The following is a 20,586-nucleotide window of genomic DNA, read 5'->3' on the forward strand; positions in this document are numbered from 1 at the left end:
TGACTTACGTATCTGGACTCATATCTCACCATAGGCACATATCTATTTGATCCAGGTAACTTGCTCAAACTATAAATTGAAGAATAGTTGCTGATAAATATTGACAGAGGGAGTTGCCAACTTGTGAGTTCCCTGAATTTATTTCTCTCTAGCAGAGAGGTACTGCTTATTACTGGTGAGGAAGTGAGGAAAACCATGAAGAAAAGTGACCACTTCCTTATAGAGAGAGACTAGATCAATTTGGTAGCAGCACTTGGTACCACAGCAAAGCTTAGAAAAAGAACTGAACAACAGAGGGAAAGGGGGGAGGATGTCTGTGTGCCTATGTGACAATCCACTGAGCCTGAGGATATGATCCCAGCATCCAACTGGGGCCAGTTCTATCCCTCCCAGAAGTCATTTGGGGCAGAGTCTAATGCTGGTGAACTGTGAAATTAAGAAATTAAGCCACAGGACAAAATAAGGGGGAAAGATCAAAATTACCAAAGATTTCAGGAGGAAGAAAACTCAGCTAAAGACCTTAAGTACAAGCAGATAAGCTAATAAGGAAGATATTAGTAATAGAAGGGAAAATTGTCTGCAAATCAGGTAAAAGAATTCATGCCTTTATGAATAAGTTTTTCAAGACAAAAGAAAAATGAATTAATACCTGGGGCAGAGGACCCTGTGGGCAACAGAGCAAAGAACCACATAGATTCATGAGTGATTTAAAAGAAAATACTAATTGTGAAAGCAGAATTTGTAGTCTCCACAGCAGAAATGATGTACAGAATAGAAAAATGTGAATCTGCAGTAGCAAAAATCTGCAGTAGCAAATTTCACTTCGGAAACAAACGAGCATAACTGTTTGGGAATGCATACACACAGAAGTGAAGGACGTTCTGGAAGAGAAGCAAAAAGCAGTGTGATCAAAAGAAAGTTTGCTTTTCATAGAAACAAAAATACTGTTTTTGAAGACAGGATGAATACAGACAGTGTAAAGACTTTTGATTTCCCAGAAGATCATGATAAATAAAACATCCTGAATGTTGTTATATAAGAAATAATACGGAAAGTGGCCTAGAACTTCTGAATACAGAAAACAGTGCCAATCTAAAGAATCCAGAGATGCACAGTAGTTAAATTTTAAGAATTCCACTGAAAAACAATACATTTTTAAAGTGACCAAGAGTAATATTTTAAAATAAATGAAAGGAAATTTGAACAGCACAAGACTTCTATACCTACCAGAAGCCACAGGAGGGAACTGAATAATGTATTCTGAAGAACAGTGAAGTTAAAAGTAGAGCCCAAGGTGACCTACCCTGCAAGTCTGAACCTACATATAAATGAAAAAAAAGATGCATCTTCAATAAAAAAGAGGTATTTGAAACATTACTAGAAAGGAAACCAGACCTTGAAGAAAGTATTTACTTCTCAAACATCTTAGATAACAGAAATACAAGAGGGGTAAGCAAATACAGCAGCCAACAAAACAGAAAAATAAGAACAGAAAAGCAGACATTACATATAGACATGATAATGGGGGAGTATCATGGCCGCACAATACATAAATTGATATTTTTGTGGTATTAAATTACAGAATGGGAAGGTGCATAAAGAGAGGGGAGGAGAGGAAGGTGATAGAAGTATGTGATATACACTAATAAGTTAAAGGCTGACTATGAAAGAAAATAACTTGCAGAATCTTAGGAAAAAGAGAACCCACAGGAGAATGGGTAAGGGTACAAAGATAAGGAATGAAAAAAGGGGGAGACCATGTTTAAGTGGTAGGACTGGACTACTACTGATGAATACTTCTGTGGGTAAAGAGATATTCTATAAAGGGAGATTGTACTAGCAAGTATTACCTTTAGGGATTTGCTGCTTAGATCACTCATCATTCCTCAGGAGAAAGGGAACCAGAGTTTTTGGAGGCAGTTGATACCCAAAAGAATAGAAATAGTATTTCTAAGAATGAGGCACAATAGATAAAAGAGAAATGGCATCCTTCTATACAAGGCAATAATATAGAATCTGCTTAGTCAGGAACTCAAAATGATTTCTAATCCATGAGGAATATGGAGAATAGCAAAGAATGAAGTAAGTACAAGGACATAAATCATGAATAGAATGAGGGAAAGAACTTTTTAGAAAAAGGTGCAGAAAAAATTTTAAAAACTAACTAACAAGTTGAAGGAGAGAAGAAGATGGATCCTGCTTGACTATCAGAGAGGATAAAAGAGGGAAAGAATTAAATAACTAGACAAAGCAAGAAGGGAAAAGGAACTAATAATAAGCAAAACTCCAGAAATGGGGAAAGAGGCAAAACCGAGGTGGGGCAGTGGACTTGAGGGTTAGGGGAAGGGGGCCAGTGAGTGTAGGATTGCCTTTAAATTGTTCAGCTAAATTAACTGAAGAGATATAGTAATGTGTTTACAGAGAAAGAATGAAATGACGATAGAATAATGAATAAAACATAAACTTAAATGTAACAGAGATAAACAAAAGGGAAAAATACAGACCCAAACAAATTGCTAGAGAAATTAGAACTAAAAAACTTATGATAGACCCTTCTAATTCAAACTGCTAAAGAATATGTGTATTTCTCAGCACAACCTGAAACATTTACAAAAATTGACCATTTATTAGGACACAGAGTTATTACAAACGAATATAAAAAGGCAGAAATTGTAAATATATCATTTATAGATTATAGTAATTTAAAGATAGTTATCACTTCAGTGGGCAAAACAAAAGACAGACCCAAATGAAGACTTAGCGATGAAATCTTTTGAGCGGATCAAAGAACAAATCACAAAAATGGTAATTATGTGAAAGGAAATGATAATGAAGAAACAGTGACCAAAATTCCTGGAATGCACCTGGAGTTCTCAGGAGAAAGATCACATCCTTTGTAATATATTTTAAATACATATACATATGTGTGTATGTATACACACACATAATCAATTGCCATTCTTAAATAGATAAGTGATCAAAAGATTTGAACAAAAAAATTCTTAAAAGAATTGCTAAGTACTAACAGCCACATGAAAGAATACTGGAAGTTAATAATAATAAGATAAATGTATATCAAGACAACCCTGTCGTTTGACTTCACACCCTGCAAACTGGCATAGATTAGAAGAGATGGAAATAGTGTTCAAGAGACTGTTGGAAAATATGCGCACTGGTGCCTTGTTGCTTGAGCTGTGAATTTGTTTCTTTTGGAAAGAAATTTGTAATTTTGCAAAGTAGTGAAAATGCACATACCCTTTGACCCAGAAAGAAAAAAGTTCCTATGTATGCTAAGTATTTGTAGTAGCACTTTTTTTGATAGGAAAAAATAGGAAATAAACCAGATGCCCATCAATTGGGGAAGAGCTACACAAACTGTGGTGTATGAGTGTAATGAAATATTAGTGTATTATAAGAAATGATATATGAATACAAAGAAACATGGAAAGAGCTACAGGAAGTGTTGCAGCCTGAGGTAAGCAGAGTTAAAAAGAAACCCAATATACATATTTTCTACAAAAATATAAAGAGAAAAATCAGTCACACACTCCAAAATTCAGAGGTCAGTGTTGCAAAATTTAAAAGAACAAATAAGAAGTGCTAAAACAAGACATTTCCACCTCATCTTTGGCAGAAGTGGGAGTGGTAGAGCAAAGAATATTGGTGAAACTGTGATGTAAAAAACAAATGACATCGATTAAAACTTACTAGTTAATCATTGTTAATAGACAGCAAATATCCAATGCTTACTCTGTGCCAGGCATTGTGCTAGAGGTATGAGTAAAAAGAAAGGTTGTTCCTGCTCTTAAGGAACTTACAATGTATGAGGGGGAAGAAAACATAAAAAGAAACTGAGAAGGAAGGGAAAGGAAGAAAAGAAGGTATCTAGTACAGTGATACAAGAGAGAAGTGTAAAGAGTCCCAAAAGCAGGATAGCTGGTCGGAAATGGGGAGAAGACTATGCTGGTCCCCCTCCCAAGGACCCTTGAGTCTGCCCTCCAGTCAAAGGATCCAATCAGAGGGAATGAAGATATTGCTAAAATATCAAGATCAATACAATGATTTCAAGTCATTTAGTCAGTGAACATTTATTAAGTGCCACCCATGTGCCAGGCACTATGCTAAGTACTGAGGATACAAAGAAAGATAAAAGACAGCTCCTGCTCTTTATGGTGGAATCAACATGCACATAACTACATACAGCCGAATTATATAGAGTAAGCTGGAAGTAATCAACAGAGAAGACACTGGAATTTGGAAAATCTTATTTACAAGGTAGGATTTTAGCTAGGACTTGAAGGAAGTTAGAAAAGCCAAGTGGCAGAGATGAAATGGAAAACATTCTGTACATGGGGAACAATCAAAGAAAATGACCAGAGTTGGGAGATGGAGTGTTCTTTTTGAGATGGCCAGTATTACTGGCAAAGATTAAGGGATAGAAGGAGGATGTGTAAGAATACTGGGAAGATGAGGGTGGTCAGGTTACAAAGGACTTTGAATGTCATCTTTGATCTTGAATGTGATTGGGAGCTAGTAGAATTTATTGAGTAGGGAAATTACATAGTCAGACTTGGGCTTTAGGAAGGCCTCTGAAGTTTGAGTGGAGGATGGACTGGAGTGGGATTTGTGGAAGGCAGACCAATGAGCAGGCTATGACCAGGCATGATGTGATGAAGGCTTGTTTTAAGGTGGTAGCAATGTCAGAAAAAAGAGCATATGTGAGAGATGTTTATAATGGTGAAATCTAGTCTTTACAGCAGATTGGATGTGGAATGAGAGAGTGAGGAGTTGAGGATGGCATCTAGTTAGAGAGCCTGAGGGAGTGGGAACATGGTGATGTCTCTGACAGTAATAGAGGAGTTTGAGTGGAAAGATGATGCATTCAATATTGGATGTGTTGAGTTTAAGATATCTACAGAATATCTATTTTGAGATATCTACTAGGCAGTTGGAGATACAAAAGTGGAGATCAAGAGATCAGATTAGGGCTAAATAAGTAGATATGAGAATCATCAGCATAAAGATGTTAATTGAGTCCATGGGAACTGAAGACATCACTAAGTGAAATAGTATAGAAGGAAAAGAGAAGAGAAATCAGGATAGAGCCTGGATGATGATCCATCAAAGGAGACTAAGAAGTCTGATAGGTAAGATGAGAACTAGGATGGAGTAGTGTCATGAGAACCTACAGAAAAGACCATCAAAGAGAAGAGAATGAGGAGTCAAGAAGGATGTGGATTAAGAAAAAGCCATTCAATTTGGCAATGAAGAGATCATTGGGAACTTGAGAGAACAGTTTCAGTAGAATGATGAAGTTGGAAGCTAGACTGGAGAGATTTAAGATACTGAAAGGAAAGAGATGGAAGCATCTATTACAGATGACTTTCTCAAGGACTTTAGCCACAAAAGGGAGGAGATATATATGATGAAAGCTGATGGGGATGGATAGATTAAGTGAGAGTTTTTTGAGGATAGAGGAGACATGGGTGTGTTTACAGGCTCTAGTGAAACAGCAAGGAGATAGGGAGAGATTTGAAAACAGTGGGGATGTTAAAGGAAGTGGTATCTTAGAAAAGAAGGAATGGAATGGAATCATTTACATATATAGAAGACTGCTTGGCAAGGAGCAAGTATTTCTTCATATGAGATAGAGGTGAAGAAGATAGTGGCAGAAGATGAAGAGGAATGGACAAGTGGAAATTCTCAGTGAAAAGAAGGAATTTTATTTTTCAATAATAATAAACTGATCTGCCCTTCTAAGGGAAAAAAAAGAATGTATGGAAAGTTATTTAGAATCATGAACCATGAAGACATGTCAACTTTTTTGTTATATCAGTGGTACTTGGAGCTGAGATTTTTTAAAATATTCTTTTAGGTATTCATGGGATAAATTATTTAAAATTTCTTGGAAGGAAAATAGAAAATTACAGCTGTTTAAGTAAAACATATTAATTTGAAAATATCAGGGGTAAACTTTATATGTGATAGTTTTTTGTTACAGTAAAGACTTCATTATCCCTTCATTTCTTGTATGTATACATTAATAAGTTGTCATCTTAGATAATAATAACTAATACCATAAATTTTGCAAAACCTACATATACTGTATCATTTGATCTTGAAACTATAATATATTGGGGTCTTAGGTGGTTGGTTTGATGATCTGGTAAAAATTGACTCCTTTTAGTCTTAATATTTTTTAAAATAGATTTCAAATATTAGCACTTTGAAAGCATGGTGGCAAAAATCTCATGCTCCATATAAGAGAGTACCATATTTAAAAATTATATTAATAAGAAGACATTAAAAATACATACATATAAATAGCTCATAAATAAATACTTCATAAATAATAAAAATCATTATTAGTGAACCATAAAGTTTAGAAGCTGCTGCATTCCTTATGTTATGACTTCAAGCAGAGAAATATCACAAAACTTTGGAAAACTCAAGAATATTTCTGTGTGGGTCAGAGACCATCAACTCAAATGAAAATCAGAGACTTCTCAAGGTAGAAGCAAAGCAGCGAGATTTTATTACAATCTTGCGAGAAAGGACATCTCCTCTCTGATAAGCAATCAGGAAAGTGAGGCAATTACAAAAGGCAAAAATAGAGATTATATAGCCCTAACGCAGATCCCACCCCTCCCATTGGCTGGGAGGCAGGCTCACAATCTAAATGCATCAATTTACCTTAGAAATAAGGAGCAAGGAAGTAGTAAAAAAATCGATGTAAAGCTAACACAATGCTCATATCCTTATTTGGCATGTAATATGCTGAGGTGGCACTCCAAGATGGAGGTGGGGAGTTAAGTTTTAAATTTCTTCAAGGTCACAATTTTCTGGGAGATAGAAATTTCATTACCTACTTGAAGCCTATTGTCGAGTACTGAGAAGTCTTCACTGACTCTTTTTTCACTCATTTTTTTATACTGATTTTAATTTAAAATATTTTTCCATCTGTATATGATTTAGTATACACAGACTATGTACTTTCTTTTGTTCAATTCCATTTAAAATATAGATCATAGGGTGCCAAGTGAAGAGAGAACCCCCAAACTCAACTGAGCGCTATACTCGTTGGATCAATAATCTAACATCTAAGCAACTTGTCACACAGGTATTTAGCATTTTATCTTTTTTAGTTATCTGTGCAGGCAGTCCTTGGTATTAGATGCAATGTCCTAGAAACTATGCCTTAAAATGCATTGCTAGGTAATACCTAGTTGTATTCTAATTCTAGGTATCCTTTGAAGGGGTGAGGGGGTAGAACGGTTGAGAAAGTGGCACCCTCCCATGGAAGTGACTCCTTTACTTTGAAATTTAAGGGTCTGCAGGAGGTGCTGAAATTCTTATCTTTTGCCACTTCAAGTGTTTCTCTGGTTATAGTGACTTCTTTATTGTTTTAAGACAAAGAACTGAAGACGGGAGAAAGATACATGGTATTATGATGGAGAGAGGGCAAGTTGAGGAGACTGTAAAAGAAAAAGCTTTTGTTTTTGTGCATTCAGATGTGACCAGAAGCCATTGAAGAGCAGTTAAAACCAGGGGAAATCACTAAACAAGCATGTTTAAATACCTGCTACGTGCTAACATTTGTGTTAGATGTTAAGGATACAAATGTAAAATATGAAACAGTTCCTCCTCTCAGATCTTATACTGTATTGGTGGACACACCATGTACACATGTAGGAGGAACAAATATTTACAGAATAAATGGATGTGTGATAATATATAAAATATATTATTTTATTAATATATTATGCATTAATTTTATTATAAATGATATCATGTAATGTATCTATATTATAATGTAATTATATTATGTGTTACATATAATTAATATATATTAATCATATTAGTATGTAATATATAATAACATAATAGAGAACAATAATATATAGGTGATCAAAAAAGGTATTCTCAAAAAAGGCCAGAGAAGGTGCTGTTTAAGCTGGGTTTTTGAAATAAGTGAGGGATTCTGTGAGGCAGAAATGAGCAAGGGCATTCCAGGCATAACGGGTGTCCAGTGAAAAAGGATGGAGACAGGAAATACAGATTTTTATTAGTCGTTGTTGAATGAATACAATGTCCAGAAGTGGGTAGCTTCATGTAGTTCACATATTATGTTACTCTGAAATTTTAGTCTTGTTCTCTAATCTGTATTTATTTAGGTATAGATTTGGATATAAACATTGATATGATATAGAAATGCCAAAAAGCATTTTATTTAAGTTTTAATTTGTTTTATAATAGCCATGTTGTTTTGGTTTTTTTTTTTTTGTCTGATCTGTGATTTTATAGGTAAGAAGCTCCTGGTAAGATCAGGTGAGAAATCCCTGATCCTCCAAAAACTTTGCATCTGGAATTAGAGATTCACCATTCTGGTAAGAGTAGAAAGAATCGTTTCTTGATTCTCTTACCCAACCTAGAAATCCACAGGGGGATTCTCAGAGTCCTGCAGAAGTTCTGGAATGGACAAGCCAGGGTAGATTGAGGGCTGAGCACAAAGGACAGAACCTAGGTGGCCCCTGGGGGTTTTAAACTTCTTTGCCTAAACTCAAGTCCACCCCAGGCCTTCTTCAAGGCCCATGGCTCCAGGAGCCCAACCAGAGAGAGCAATTTTGATGTGTTTCATCTAAGTAGAAGCACTCACTGTTTGAACCTGTGACTTGCCTGAATTAGTGACCAATCTCAACCTAATCAGAGCTTTTCCTAAGCCCATGGCTGTAAGAGACCAGTAAGAAAGAAACCTCAGGGTGTTTGGAGCAGGTCCTGAAAGATCCTAGTGACTCTAGCCAAGGAATGGGAGAAAAGTTGTAGGCAAAATCCTGTGGATTTTCTGAAGCCTGTGGAACTCAGCACTGAAGGAGGATCTGAGCCCAGCAGCAGAAGGGAGGGACCCCAGGAAGAATCTACAGTGGGGAAAGGATTTGTAATCTTGTGACAACAAGGACTCCCCCAGGCAGAGCCCAGTATTAGAGCAGTCACTATAACAGGCCCAGGCAGATGTAAGCCACACCTCTCATTTTCAGGGTTTGACACAAACTCAGACTCCTCAAACTAGATATTTAGGTAGATGACATGAACAGACCAAGGAAAAAACTGAACACCATGAGGAAGTACATTGATTTGACAGAGGCCCAAGGGATAAGCCCTGAAGAAAATAGCAGCCCTACAAGAAGTCCTAGTGAAACCTCAGAGAAAGAAATGTCTTGGCTACAGAGACTACAAAAATAGCTAGAAGAAATGAAACAAGAAGTACAGAATGGAAAAGGCTAGGGAGGCAGTTTTGGCAAGGAACATTGATAATTTAGAACAGATTATATAAAAGCTTAATCTGACTGAGCCCTGTTTCATATGATTGTGTGCACTGTCACTCTGCGCTTGCTTTGTTTTACTCCTCCCTCCTCCTCACTGTGGGATGTAGGTCAGGGTGAGAGTTGAGTTCTGTTGCTTGTTGCCACAGAATGGTGGGGTGAAGTCAGGGGAGTTGTTGACTGATAGCAGCAACAATCGAATTGCTTAGCAAATTGCAGAGCATAAATCCTTGGTACTGTTGTGCAACATAGGAGGTGATGGGGGAAAGGATGTGTGTTAGGCGTTAGCCTTCTCTGCTCTTAATTTATCAAGTTAGGTTTCTTTGTGTCTTAACCTATGGAGACAGCACCAGTTCTTTATCTTTTCATTCATATTTAGGAAAAGTTTGAGAGGTTGTAAGAATTGTAAAAGATGTCTAGTCTTCCATCTTGTTGGTTATGTCAGCCTCCCACTTGCTTTCTTCTGACAGAGTCTTGTAGGTGATATGTGTCTGGACTTTTGCTTTTCTGTTGACTATTATGGCAGCTCCCTTTCCTTTTGCATGAAGTCCTGGCTTATTTTAGGCTATTTTGTAGAATTTACTGTGGTTTCTTGATCATTATTTGGTCTGGTGTGAATTACAGGTTTTTACTGTGGTAGGTGTGTAGAATGTAGGTAGTCTGCTTCCATTTAGTTCAAGGTGCTTATTACATTCTAATAGGGAGAGATAACACAAAAAGAACAGGGGTATTCAAGGAGTGGTGAAATTATCCAGGGCAGTTCCTGGAGAGACGTGTATAAGTTAAAACCCCTAATAATAACGCTGTTGAATTGGCTCATTTTTCCACATAGGTATATTTATTACTTGTCTAGACTTACATGATTTAATTCAGACAAGTTTCTATTTCTCAAAGACTGGTAAATTTGTTTGATTGTTGGCTTTGTATGCTTTGGACATAGGGTAGTATAACTGTATCATAATTAGTAATAAACATTTAAAATATTTTTAGACTTTTGTCTATACTGAATTTGAGGGGACAAATTTAAGATGATAGTGACTTGGTAGGGACAAGAAAATAGATATAATGTTCCAGTGTGTCCACACAGCAAATCCTGCACTAATATGGTGACCAGAATGGAGTGGGCTTAAACAAGGAAAGCAGTTATGGGTCTAGATGAGTGTATAACATATATACCTGCTATCAGTTTAATTTCCATTAAACATCATTTTCATGATGTGTCTCTCTGCCCAAGAACCTTTCATTTATTTAGTCTGATGCATCCACCTGTCAATACCCTTTGGTTCAGTTACATCACTATATTCTCCCTCTTAGACTGATAAAATGAAAATTGTGCCTTCCACCATTTCTCATAATCTATCATCCTTCAACCAGTTTTAAAATTTTATTTATTTATTTTTAGTTTTCAACATTCATTTCCACAAGATTTTGAGTCCCAAATTTTCTCCCCATCTCTCCCCTCCCCCACACCAAGACACCATATGTTACGATCACCCCTTCCCCTAATCTACCCTCCCTTTTATCACATCCCTCCCTTCCCTTATCCCCATCTTCTCTCTTTTCTGGTAGGACAAGATAGATTTCTGTACCCCATTACCTGTATTTCTTATTTCCCAGTTGTATACAAAACCATTTCTCAACATTTGTTCCTAATACTTTGAACTCCAACTTCTCTCCCTTCCTCCCTCCCCCCGCATCTCCACTGAGAAGGGAAACAATTCAATATAGGCTATATATGTTAATTTTGCAATAGACTTCCATAATAGTCGTGTTGTATAAGACTACCTATATTTCCCTCCATCCTATCCTGCCCCCTATTTATTCAATTCTCTCTTTTGACCTTGTCTCTCCCCAAGAGTGTTTACTTCTAATTACTCCCTTCTCCCGTTTGCCCTCCCTTCTGTCATCACCCTCACCCCACTTGTCCCCTTCTCCCCTACTTTCCTGTAATATGATATAGATTTTCATACCAAATAGAGTGTGCATGTTATTCCCTCCTTAAGCCAAATGTGATGAGAGTAAGCTTCACTTTTTCCCTCTCATCTCCTGCCTTTTCCCCTCCATTGAAAAAGCTTTGTCTTGCCTCTTTTATGGGAGATAATTTGCCCCATTCCATTTCTCCCTTTCTCTTCCCAATATATTCCCCTCTCACCCCTTAATTTTATTTTTGTTAGATATCATCCCTTCTTAATCAACTCATCCTGTGCTCTCTGTCTACACATATATATATATGTATGTATGTATGTATGTATGTATATACGTTTGTGTATAATCCTTCCAACTACCCAAATATTGAGAAAAGTCTCCAGAGTTACAAATATTGTCTTTCCATGTAGAAATGTAAACAGTTCAACTTTAGAAAGTCCTTTATGATTTCTCTTTCCTGTTTTCCTTTTCATGCTTCTCTTGATTCTTGTGTTTGAAAGTCAAATTTTCTTTTCAGGTCTGGTCTGTTCATCAAGAATGCTTGAAAGTCCTCTATATCATTGAATGACCATTTTTTTCCCTGAGGTATTATACTCAGTTTTGCTGGGTAGATGATTCTTGGTCTTAATTCTAGTTCCTTTAACTTCTGGAATATCCTGTTCCAAGCCCTTCAATCCCTTAATGTAGAAGCTGCCAGATCCTGTGTTATCCTGATTTTATTTCCGCAATACTCAAATTATTTCTTTCTAGCTGCTTGCAATATTTTCTCCTTGACCTGGGAACTCTGGAATTTGGCTACAATATTTCTAGGAGTTTGTCTTTTTGGATCTCTTTCAGGAGGTGATCTGTGGATTCTTTCAATATTTATTTTGCCCTCTGGTTCTAGGATATCAGGGCAGTTTTCCTTGATAATTTCATGAAAGATGATGTCTAGGCTCTTTTTTTGGTCATGGCTTTCAGGTAGTCCCATAATTTTTAAATTGTCTCTCCTGGATCTATTTTCCAGGTCATTTATTTTTCCAATGACATATTTCACATTATCCTCTATTTTTTTCATTCTTTTGGTTTTGTTTTGTAATTTCTTGGTTTCTCATAAAGTCATTAGCTTCCATCTGTTCCATTCTAATTTTTAAAGAACTATTTTCCTCGGTGAACTTTTGAACCTCCTTTGCCATTTGGCTCATTCTGCTCTTTAAAGTATTCTTCTCCTCATTGACTTTTTGGGCCTCTTTTGCCATTTGAGTTAGTCTATTTTTTAAGGTGTTAATTTCTTCAGCATTTTTTGGGGTCTCCTATTGCAAGCTGTTGACTTGCTTTTCATAGTTTTCTTGCAGTGCTCTCATTTTGCTTCCCAATTTTTCCTCCATCTCTCTTACTTGATTTTCAAAATCCTTTTTGAGCTCTTCCATGGCCTGAGCCCATATTTAATTTGGACGTTTTGCCTGCAGAAGCCCTGACTTATAGGTCTTCCTCTGAAGACCTAAATCATTCCTCCTCATCTGAAAGGATGGAAGGAAATACATGCACACCAAGAAAGTAACCTTCTATTGTCTTTTTTCCCCTTTTTGGGGCATTTTCCCAACCAGTTACTTGACTTTTGAGTTCTTTGTCAGGGCTGAGATTCAGTTCATTGGCTCAATTCCCTCAGCTGCTTTAGGCGGAGGTCTCCCAGGGCTGCCACTGAGGGCTGAGATTCAGATCAGCCCCTAAATTCCCCCAGGGGCTCTAGGCAGAGGGCTTCAAAAATGAAAGCTGCTGCTGCTAGGGGTTCAGACTGAGCTCCTTTCTTCTGGGTGAAGGGGCCCTCCCACTGAACTTTGAAACTGTTTGTGGGTTGAGCAATCTGGGCACTGGTTACTGTCAGTGGCTCATTGAAGTCTGTTCAGGGTCCTGTCCCTTCCATGTTGGGCTGCGCGCCATGCTTCCTGGGCTGTGCTGCCTGCACTCTGCGCTTCCTGGGTTGCGCTGCAGGATTGTGTTTGTCCTTCATTGCTGAAGAAGACCATGCCATCAAAGAAATGATGACATGACTTGCACTTGACTTTGTTTGTTTTGACTTGTCAAGCTTGCTACTAAACTCCATTTTTTGTGCTTTACATATGCAAAAAAAAAGATGATGCCACAATTAATTTGCAAAGCTTTACTAAAGATTATGAAGCCTTAAGTAAGAAATTTAAAACCTCAGAGGGTATATGTGGAATTTTGGTGTATGAAAGCTGGGTAAGAATTTGATGTCTAAGAAGAGGTTCTAGTTTTCTAAACAATGGCTTAAAATATAGGAGTGAGGTCCTCCTGGCTGTTGTAGAATGTCTAAGTAAAAATGTGTTTAACCAGAGTCTTATAAACAAATCAAAAGGATTTTACCCTGAAAAGAAAGAGCAAGGGAGAAAAATTTAGTCAAAGGAAGTCAGAACTATTTGTTTCCATAAAGCCATTTTTTAGTTCCTGAATGCCAACTTGAATGCCAACTGTGCCCATATCCAAACTGTTGCCAGGGCCTGTCAATTTCACCTTTGCTACATTTTTTGCATATACCCCCTTCTCTCCTCTGATACTGCCACCTCTCTAGTTCAGGCCCTCATCACCTCTTGCCTGGGTTATTGCAATGGCCTGCTGGTGGGTCTGCCTGCCTCAAATCTTTTTGCACTCCTGTCCTTCCTCCACTTAGCCACCAAAATGATATTCCTTAAGTGCAAGTGTGATCATGTCACCTCCCTACTCAGTAAACTCCAGTGACTTCCTATTGCCTCCAGGACAAAATGATCTCTTTGTCATTCAAGGTCCATTTATAACCTAGTCCCCTTTTACCTTTCCAGTCTTCTTACACTTTGCTTCTCAACATGTACTCTTTAATCCAAAAATACTGGCCTTCTGGCTGTTTCATGAACAAGAAACTCCACCTTTCAGCTCCAAGCTGTTCTTGCTGGTCATCCTCTCCTTCCTTTGCTCTGACTGATAGCCGGCCTTCCTGGCTTCCTTTAAGTCCCAACTAAAATCCCAACTTTCTACAGAAAACCTTCCCTAACCCCTCTTAATTCCAGCGCTTTGTTTCTTTCAATAATTTCCTATTTATCTTTGCTTTGTATATTTCATTGCCTTGTATATATTTGTTTTCATGTTATCTTCCTCATTAGATTGTAAGCAACTTGAGGACAGGGAGACTGTCTTTCATTTTTTTGTATCCCTAGCACTTATCATGGACCTGTCATATAGTAGACACTTAATAAATGTTTATTGAATTGAATTTTGAAACCATCTCTGACTCCCCATGCTCAGGGATTCCCCAACCTTTTTGTATGGGAAACCCTTTTAACATTCTGGTGAAACATATGGACCCATTCTTAGAATACGATTCCTTTTTAAATTCATAATTAAAATACTAATTTTCAATTAGTGAAAAATTAATGTTTTTTTCCATTCAAATTTACAAACTAGGCTTTCCTCTCTTCCCCCTAATCTTGAAGTCTGTCCACAGACCTTTTGGAAGTCCATGAATTTCAAGTTAAGAGCTCTTGCTTTGGTAATTTTCTTTTCCTTGTCAGACCTCATAAAGCACTTATCTTGCCTCCTCTCTTATTTACTGAACATGTATTGCTCTGTTCTATAGTTATTTGTATATACGTCATATCTACCTATTAAACTATAAATTGCAAAAGGCCAACTACCTTTTATATAAACTTTATATTTCTCACACCACTTAGCTCAATATTCTGTGTGTAAGAAGCATTTAACATGTTTGTTGAATTTTTCTGATGACATTAGAGGTGAGGAGATCTGCTGTTTTTAAAAAGATAATGGTTTGATCCCTTTTACAATTAAAATAACCACTCAGTACAGTTGAATCCAAAAAGTATTTATTGAATACCTTGTATGTGTATTCATCTCTCTCTCTCTCTCTCTCTGTCCCTTAATGCTTATTGGATGAATGTAATTAGGGAAACAACTAGAGAATCTGATTTACAATTAGAAAACCCGGGCTACATGACTGACTCTTACTCTATGAGCAACTCACTTTGCCTCCCTGGACCTCAGTTTTCTCATCTGTAAAATAAGAAGGTTGGTCTAGGATCTTTGAAGTCCCTTACAAATGCTATAATGTATGAGGAGTGGGATAAAAAATATATGCAGAAGGAATTAAATTAATTGAACTAATTGTTGTGGAGTGTGATTCAGAAAGGCTATGTACATGAATGAAATAAGTCTTAAGCAGGGAGTTAACTCTATTGCATACTTAATTTTGTAATGTCTTTAGCATAGTACCTGGCATATGCTTAATAAATGTTTATTTTCTAAAAAATGTGTACTCAGCACTGGGGGATAAAAACTGGTAGAAGATATGGACTTTGCCGTTTATCTTATATAATTGTCTGGGGGCACTAAGAGGTTAAGTGATTTCCCCAAGGTTATAGATTGTACCTGAACCCGTGTCTTCCTGACTGTTCTATCCACTATGTCACTCTTATGCTCATGTTTTATTAGAATTTTAACAATCCAGGTATAAAATGATAGGACTAGGTGATGGCAAAACAAGGGCCAAATTTGAGTAATAACAAATAGGACTTGGTGACCAATGGGATGTATTTCTATTACAGTGCTAAGTTTTGTGACCTCAATAAGTATTTGTTAACTGATATAGGAAAAGGAATGAAAAATAGAATCTAGTGACAACAGTGGGCAAAAGACGTTGTGGAGAATATAGAGTGATATTGGACCAACTACTGTCATTCTATTGATTCCCTTACATTCAAATAAGAAGGAAATTGACATTTCAGGATATCTAAAACACTGAAGTTATTTTTCTGAAAGGATCTTTTCAAGGTTTGCAAAAGATTTTCTTGAGGACTTCTGCTGCTTACCTGTGATACAGCTGGTATACTATAAACCTTTTTTGGATGAGTATTTTATTTGCTTCATAATAGTCATGTATCTGGAAATTCTTATTACCACTTGATTGGGTTTGAGATGTTTAAGGCAGAAAACATATTATATATAATATCTGCCCATATTGGTATTTATTCCTTATGAAAGTGGTTATGGTTTGAAAGACAGAAAATAAATGCGTATATTCACGTTGCCTGCCACAGCAATTTTCTTCTTTTAAAAAAATTTTAAGCTAGTTTTTGATACTGAATATAGGGGACTATGACAAGGATTATGTGCATTTTTCTTTTCCCAAATTTTCTTTCTTTACTGGAAAAAAAGGTGTATTGATTCTTTTTTGTTTTGTTACACCTGTCATTTAAAAGGGACTTCGTGCAGCCTGAACTCTGCCTATACTAGTGTGTAGTATGGTGTAGTGTATAGAGTGCTGATCCTAAAGCAAGGAAGAATTTAAATTCAGCCTTGGACACATACTAGTTCTGTGACCCTGAGCAAGTTTAATCTCTCAGTGCTCTATGCAGCTAAAACTATAAGTGAAAGAGAAGATGCCACCCTATATAGATTAAAGTTCCCTTTCCTAGGAGTTCTCTATACCTATATCAGGTCTAATCCCTATATGTTTCTTAAAACTGGGATTATTATTATCATTTTAAAAGGAGCCTTATGACCTAGTCTTTAGTTCCAGCCCTACTGCTAACTTTCTCTGTGACTCTGAGCAAATGATTCCTATCTTTCTGGACCTCAATTTTCTCATGTTCACATTTACAAAATGCTTTGTAGTTTATATAGGTAAAATGAAAGGGACTGAGTAACTCTAAAATCCTTTCTAGTTCTAGTAATCCTAAAGAGCAATTGAAATTCACTTTTTCTTTTCTGAAATGTTCTTGCAAGAAATGGATGCTAATGATACTGCCTATTTGAATGTAAGATTCTTGAGAGCAAATGTGATTTCATTTTTGTCTTCATGTCCCCAGTGCCTGGCACATAGTAGGTACAAAACAGATGCCTATTGATTGAAAGTCTCTATATGAGTTTGTGTACATATATATATATATATAAATACATACATACATATATATGTGTAAACATATATTATGAAACTCCTTCATTAGTTTTCTTAATGTTAACCATGTTTCATAGGTGTTTACTTCTTATGGACCAACAGTGATCATGCCTACCTGGTTCTGCTCCCAAGAATGGTTTTCCCAAGTTGGAAAATTTGATGAGAGTGGTAAGGTAAGTTCCTAAAAGAAGAAAATGCCTCATCGAATGCTTTTGGTTAAAAAAGAATTTTGTACTACAATGAAAGTTTTATATTCCCCAGCTTAGTTTCTACTTGATCATCCTCTAGATGACAATTTCATTTCATTTCCCCTGCTACTTTTTCACTTTCTGGTAGGGTATGTGTCTAGTATAACATAATGTGGAAAGAGTGTAGTTCTTGACAGACCTGGATTCAAGGGCTAGCTCAGCCACTTATTAACTCTATGACCCTGGACAAATCACTTTTTTAGGATCACAAATTTAGTTCTGGAAGAGGCCTCTTGTCATGTAGGCTAGGCCCCTCATTTTACCAATAAGGAAATCAAAACACAGAGAGGTGAAGGAAATTGAAAGACTTTTCAAAGTCAGGGTATGGGGATCTGAGAGGCCTGCTTAAATGAGATATAACAATTGTATCGACTATAACTTGTTGCTGAATCCAAGGATTTGGGGTTCTGTGTACTCTCCCTCTCCATTAAGAGTCCCCTCTGCTCTGGACCCTTGCCTATGGTAACCAGCTTCAGGCTTGGGAACATGGCCACCTAAGTAAAGATCAGTCTTCTCAAACTTTTGGCTCATTGTGGTCTCACCAGGGTGCCACAGGGAAAATTATTGTAAAGTTTAGATTTTGCTTCATGTCTAGGCTCTCCATAAAATGGGATTTGAAAGGTATACAATATACAGTATCAGTCAGGTATGGGACAGCTATTTATTTCATATGTACAAAAGAAATGCTTAACAGAAAGACTGTACTAGGATAAAGTAATAATATAACTGTTTTTATTCTTCAAAGTCAATACTAAAATTTTATGTACTTTGTAGAACTGTCAGATAGACATTTGAATATCACTTTGTTCTGCATTATTTAACAAATTCCCTCCAGAGAATTGATTTTTTGGCAATACAGGCCTGGGACTGAACTCCTTTTCTTGTCAGTTGATATCCTCTCCAATACAGAAACTTCCCTTGCTCAGGAACTCAGAATAGTGCTACAGATATTATTAGACTAAACAGCCCAATATAGGAAAAGAGAGTGGCAGAGTGGATATGAAAATAACATACCATTATCTGTTACATGCAAGAAATGCCACTAAAAAGCAAAGGCAGTGTCAAAAAAAAAAGCAAAAAAAGACAGCAAGAAGCTGGGCAAAACACATTCATCAGGTGAATCCAAGAAAAAAGAAATTTCAATCATACTGTCAGCTAAAGGTAAACTGGAAATTCACAATATCAACAATTTAGGAAATCTCATCATACTTTAAGAGGAGCAATAGAGAAGTCAAAAGTAATTTTAAATATATGTGAACTAGACGCAATAGTTTTTGAATTTGTAAAAAAAAAAAATTAACTGAATTACAAAAAGATATAGGTTGTTCAGATAGCAATAGTAGGATACTTTAATGTATCACCTTGAACTAGAGAAGTCTAACAAGGCAAAAAAGGGAAAATATAAAACGGAACAAATTGTTGTAGCTAATTTTGAGCTGAATGATTTGTAGGATCTTCTGAAAAGACCTAGTACAAAATATACACATTTTTCAGCACCTTATGGAATTTGCACAAAACTAGACCATGCATTAGGAACAAAATTGCAAACAAATGTAAAAAAAAAAAAGTAGAAATAGTAAACTTATCATTATAAGTCATTACGTAAAAATAATAATCATTTCAACAAACTCAAGCAATAGATTTGTATCCAAGACCTAATAATGAAATCCTAAATAACAGTATGGTCAAAGAAAAATCGTAGAAACAATAACTATTTGAAAGATCATGATAGATATTAGACAATAACCAAAATTTCCGGAATGCAGGTAAGGTAGTTTCTCAAAGGAAAAATTATATTCCTATAAACATACATTTACAAAATGAAAAAGAAATGATTAATGAGCTGAATATGCATTTAAACATTGAGAAAGACAACAGAGAAATAGACCTATGATAATTGTCTTTCCTAATGGTCTTTTGTCTTAATTTTCTAAACCTATCTATTGCATTTGACACTATTTACCAGTCCTTCTGGAGATTTGCTCTACTTGGCATATATTTTTGGATACTGTTCCTCTCCTAGTTTTGCTACCTGTCTGACCAATTATTCTTCGTTATTATTCTTTGAGGGGCTCATCATCCATATCACATCTCTTAACTGTGAGTTTCTTCAAAGTTCTTTCCTAGGTCATCTTCTTTTTACCTCTACATTCTCTTAGTAACCTCATCAGTCTCCATAAGTCTGACTATTATATCTATGTCAATGATTTCCATGTCCAGTCTTTACTCTGAGCTATATCCTGGCATCACCAGTTGCTTATTGCACATGTAAAATATCAAGGGAAGTAATGAAAAGGAGGTAGGAATAAAGCTAATAACACTTCCAGACCTCAGACTGGGTTATAAAGTTATCATCAAAATCATTTGTAGAATTCACTTGTACATCCATCTGGTCCTGGTGCTTTTCTCTTAGGAAGTTCATTTATGGCCTGATCAATTTCTTTTTCTAAAACAGGTATATTTATTCTATTTTTTTCTTCTGTTAATCTAGACAGTTTGTATTTTTGTAAATATTATTCTGTTTCACTTAAATTGTTAAATTTATTGGCACATAATTGGGCAAAATAACTCCTTGTAATTGCTTCAATTTCATCTTTGTTAGTGGTATATTCACTCTTTTCCTTTTTGATATGAGGGATTTGCTTTTCTCTTTTTAAAAAAAAATCAAATTCACCAATTATTTACTTTGTTTTTTCATAAAACTCACTCTTGATTTTATTTATTAATTCAATGCTAAGAAAAAGAGGAAAAAGAAACATGATTTTGCTGTGTATTTGAAAGAAATAGTAAACTGTGCATAGTAGATTTTGTAGTTTCATGTGCAGTCATCTTTTTTCATTGTACTGTGTTATGGAAATGCTTGCTTTATTTCATAAATTAAAAATAAAATAAATTTTTAAAAGTCCTTTTGGTACTGGTTAAAAAATAGAAAAATAGATCAGTGGAACAGACTAGATAAGAAAAATCAGAAATAATTGTTCCCAAAAATCCAGTATTCTATAATTTGCAAACCATAAATTGTCTAAGGAAAGAGCTTAGTATTTGACAAGGACTTCTTGGAAAATTGAAAACTGTTTGGAAAAAATTAGGTTTATTCCAACATCTTATACCACATCTCACAGTTTCAAAATGGATATGTGATCTGAAT

At 36.0% G+C, this 20,586-nt stretch overlaps 1 protein-coding gene across 7 annotated transcripts in view; it reads left to right on the forward strand.

Moving 5' to 3' along the window:
• The window catches only part of B3GNTL1 (UDP-GlcNAc:betaGal beta-1,3-N-acetylglucosaminyltransferase like 1), a 94,001-nt gene that overhangs the window by 24,398 nt on the left and 49,017 nt on the right, over positions 1–20,586 (forward strand). For 5 of the 7 annotated variants that reach the window (XM_072640890.1, XM_072640892.1, XM_072640891.1 and 2 more), the window contains 2 exons: positions 7,025–7,120; positions 17,268–17,363. In XM_072640890.1, coding sequence (XP_072496991.1) covers positions 7,025–7,120; positions 17,268–17,363 — 192 coding nt within the window. Of the gene's footprint in view, positions 1–7,024; positions 7,121–8,305; positions 8,388–11,760; positions 11,854–17,267; positions 17,364–20,586 lie in introns of those variants that run through there. The other 2 variants (XM_072640895.1, XM_072640894.1) reach the window with 2 other exon arrangements.

Source organism: Notamacropus eugenii, chromosome 2 (assembly GCF_028372415.1).
Source record: "Notamacropus eugenii isolate mMacEug1 chromosome 2, mMacEug1.pri_v2, whole genome shotgun sequence".
Classification (NCBI taxonomy): Eukaryota; Metazoa; Chordata; class Mammalia; order Diprotodontia; family Macropodidae; genus Notamacropus; species Notamacropus eugenii.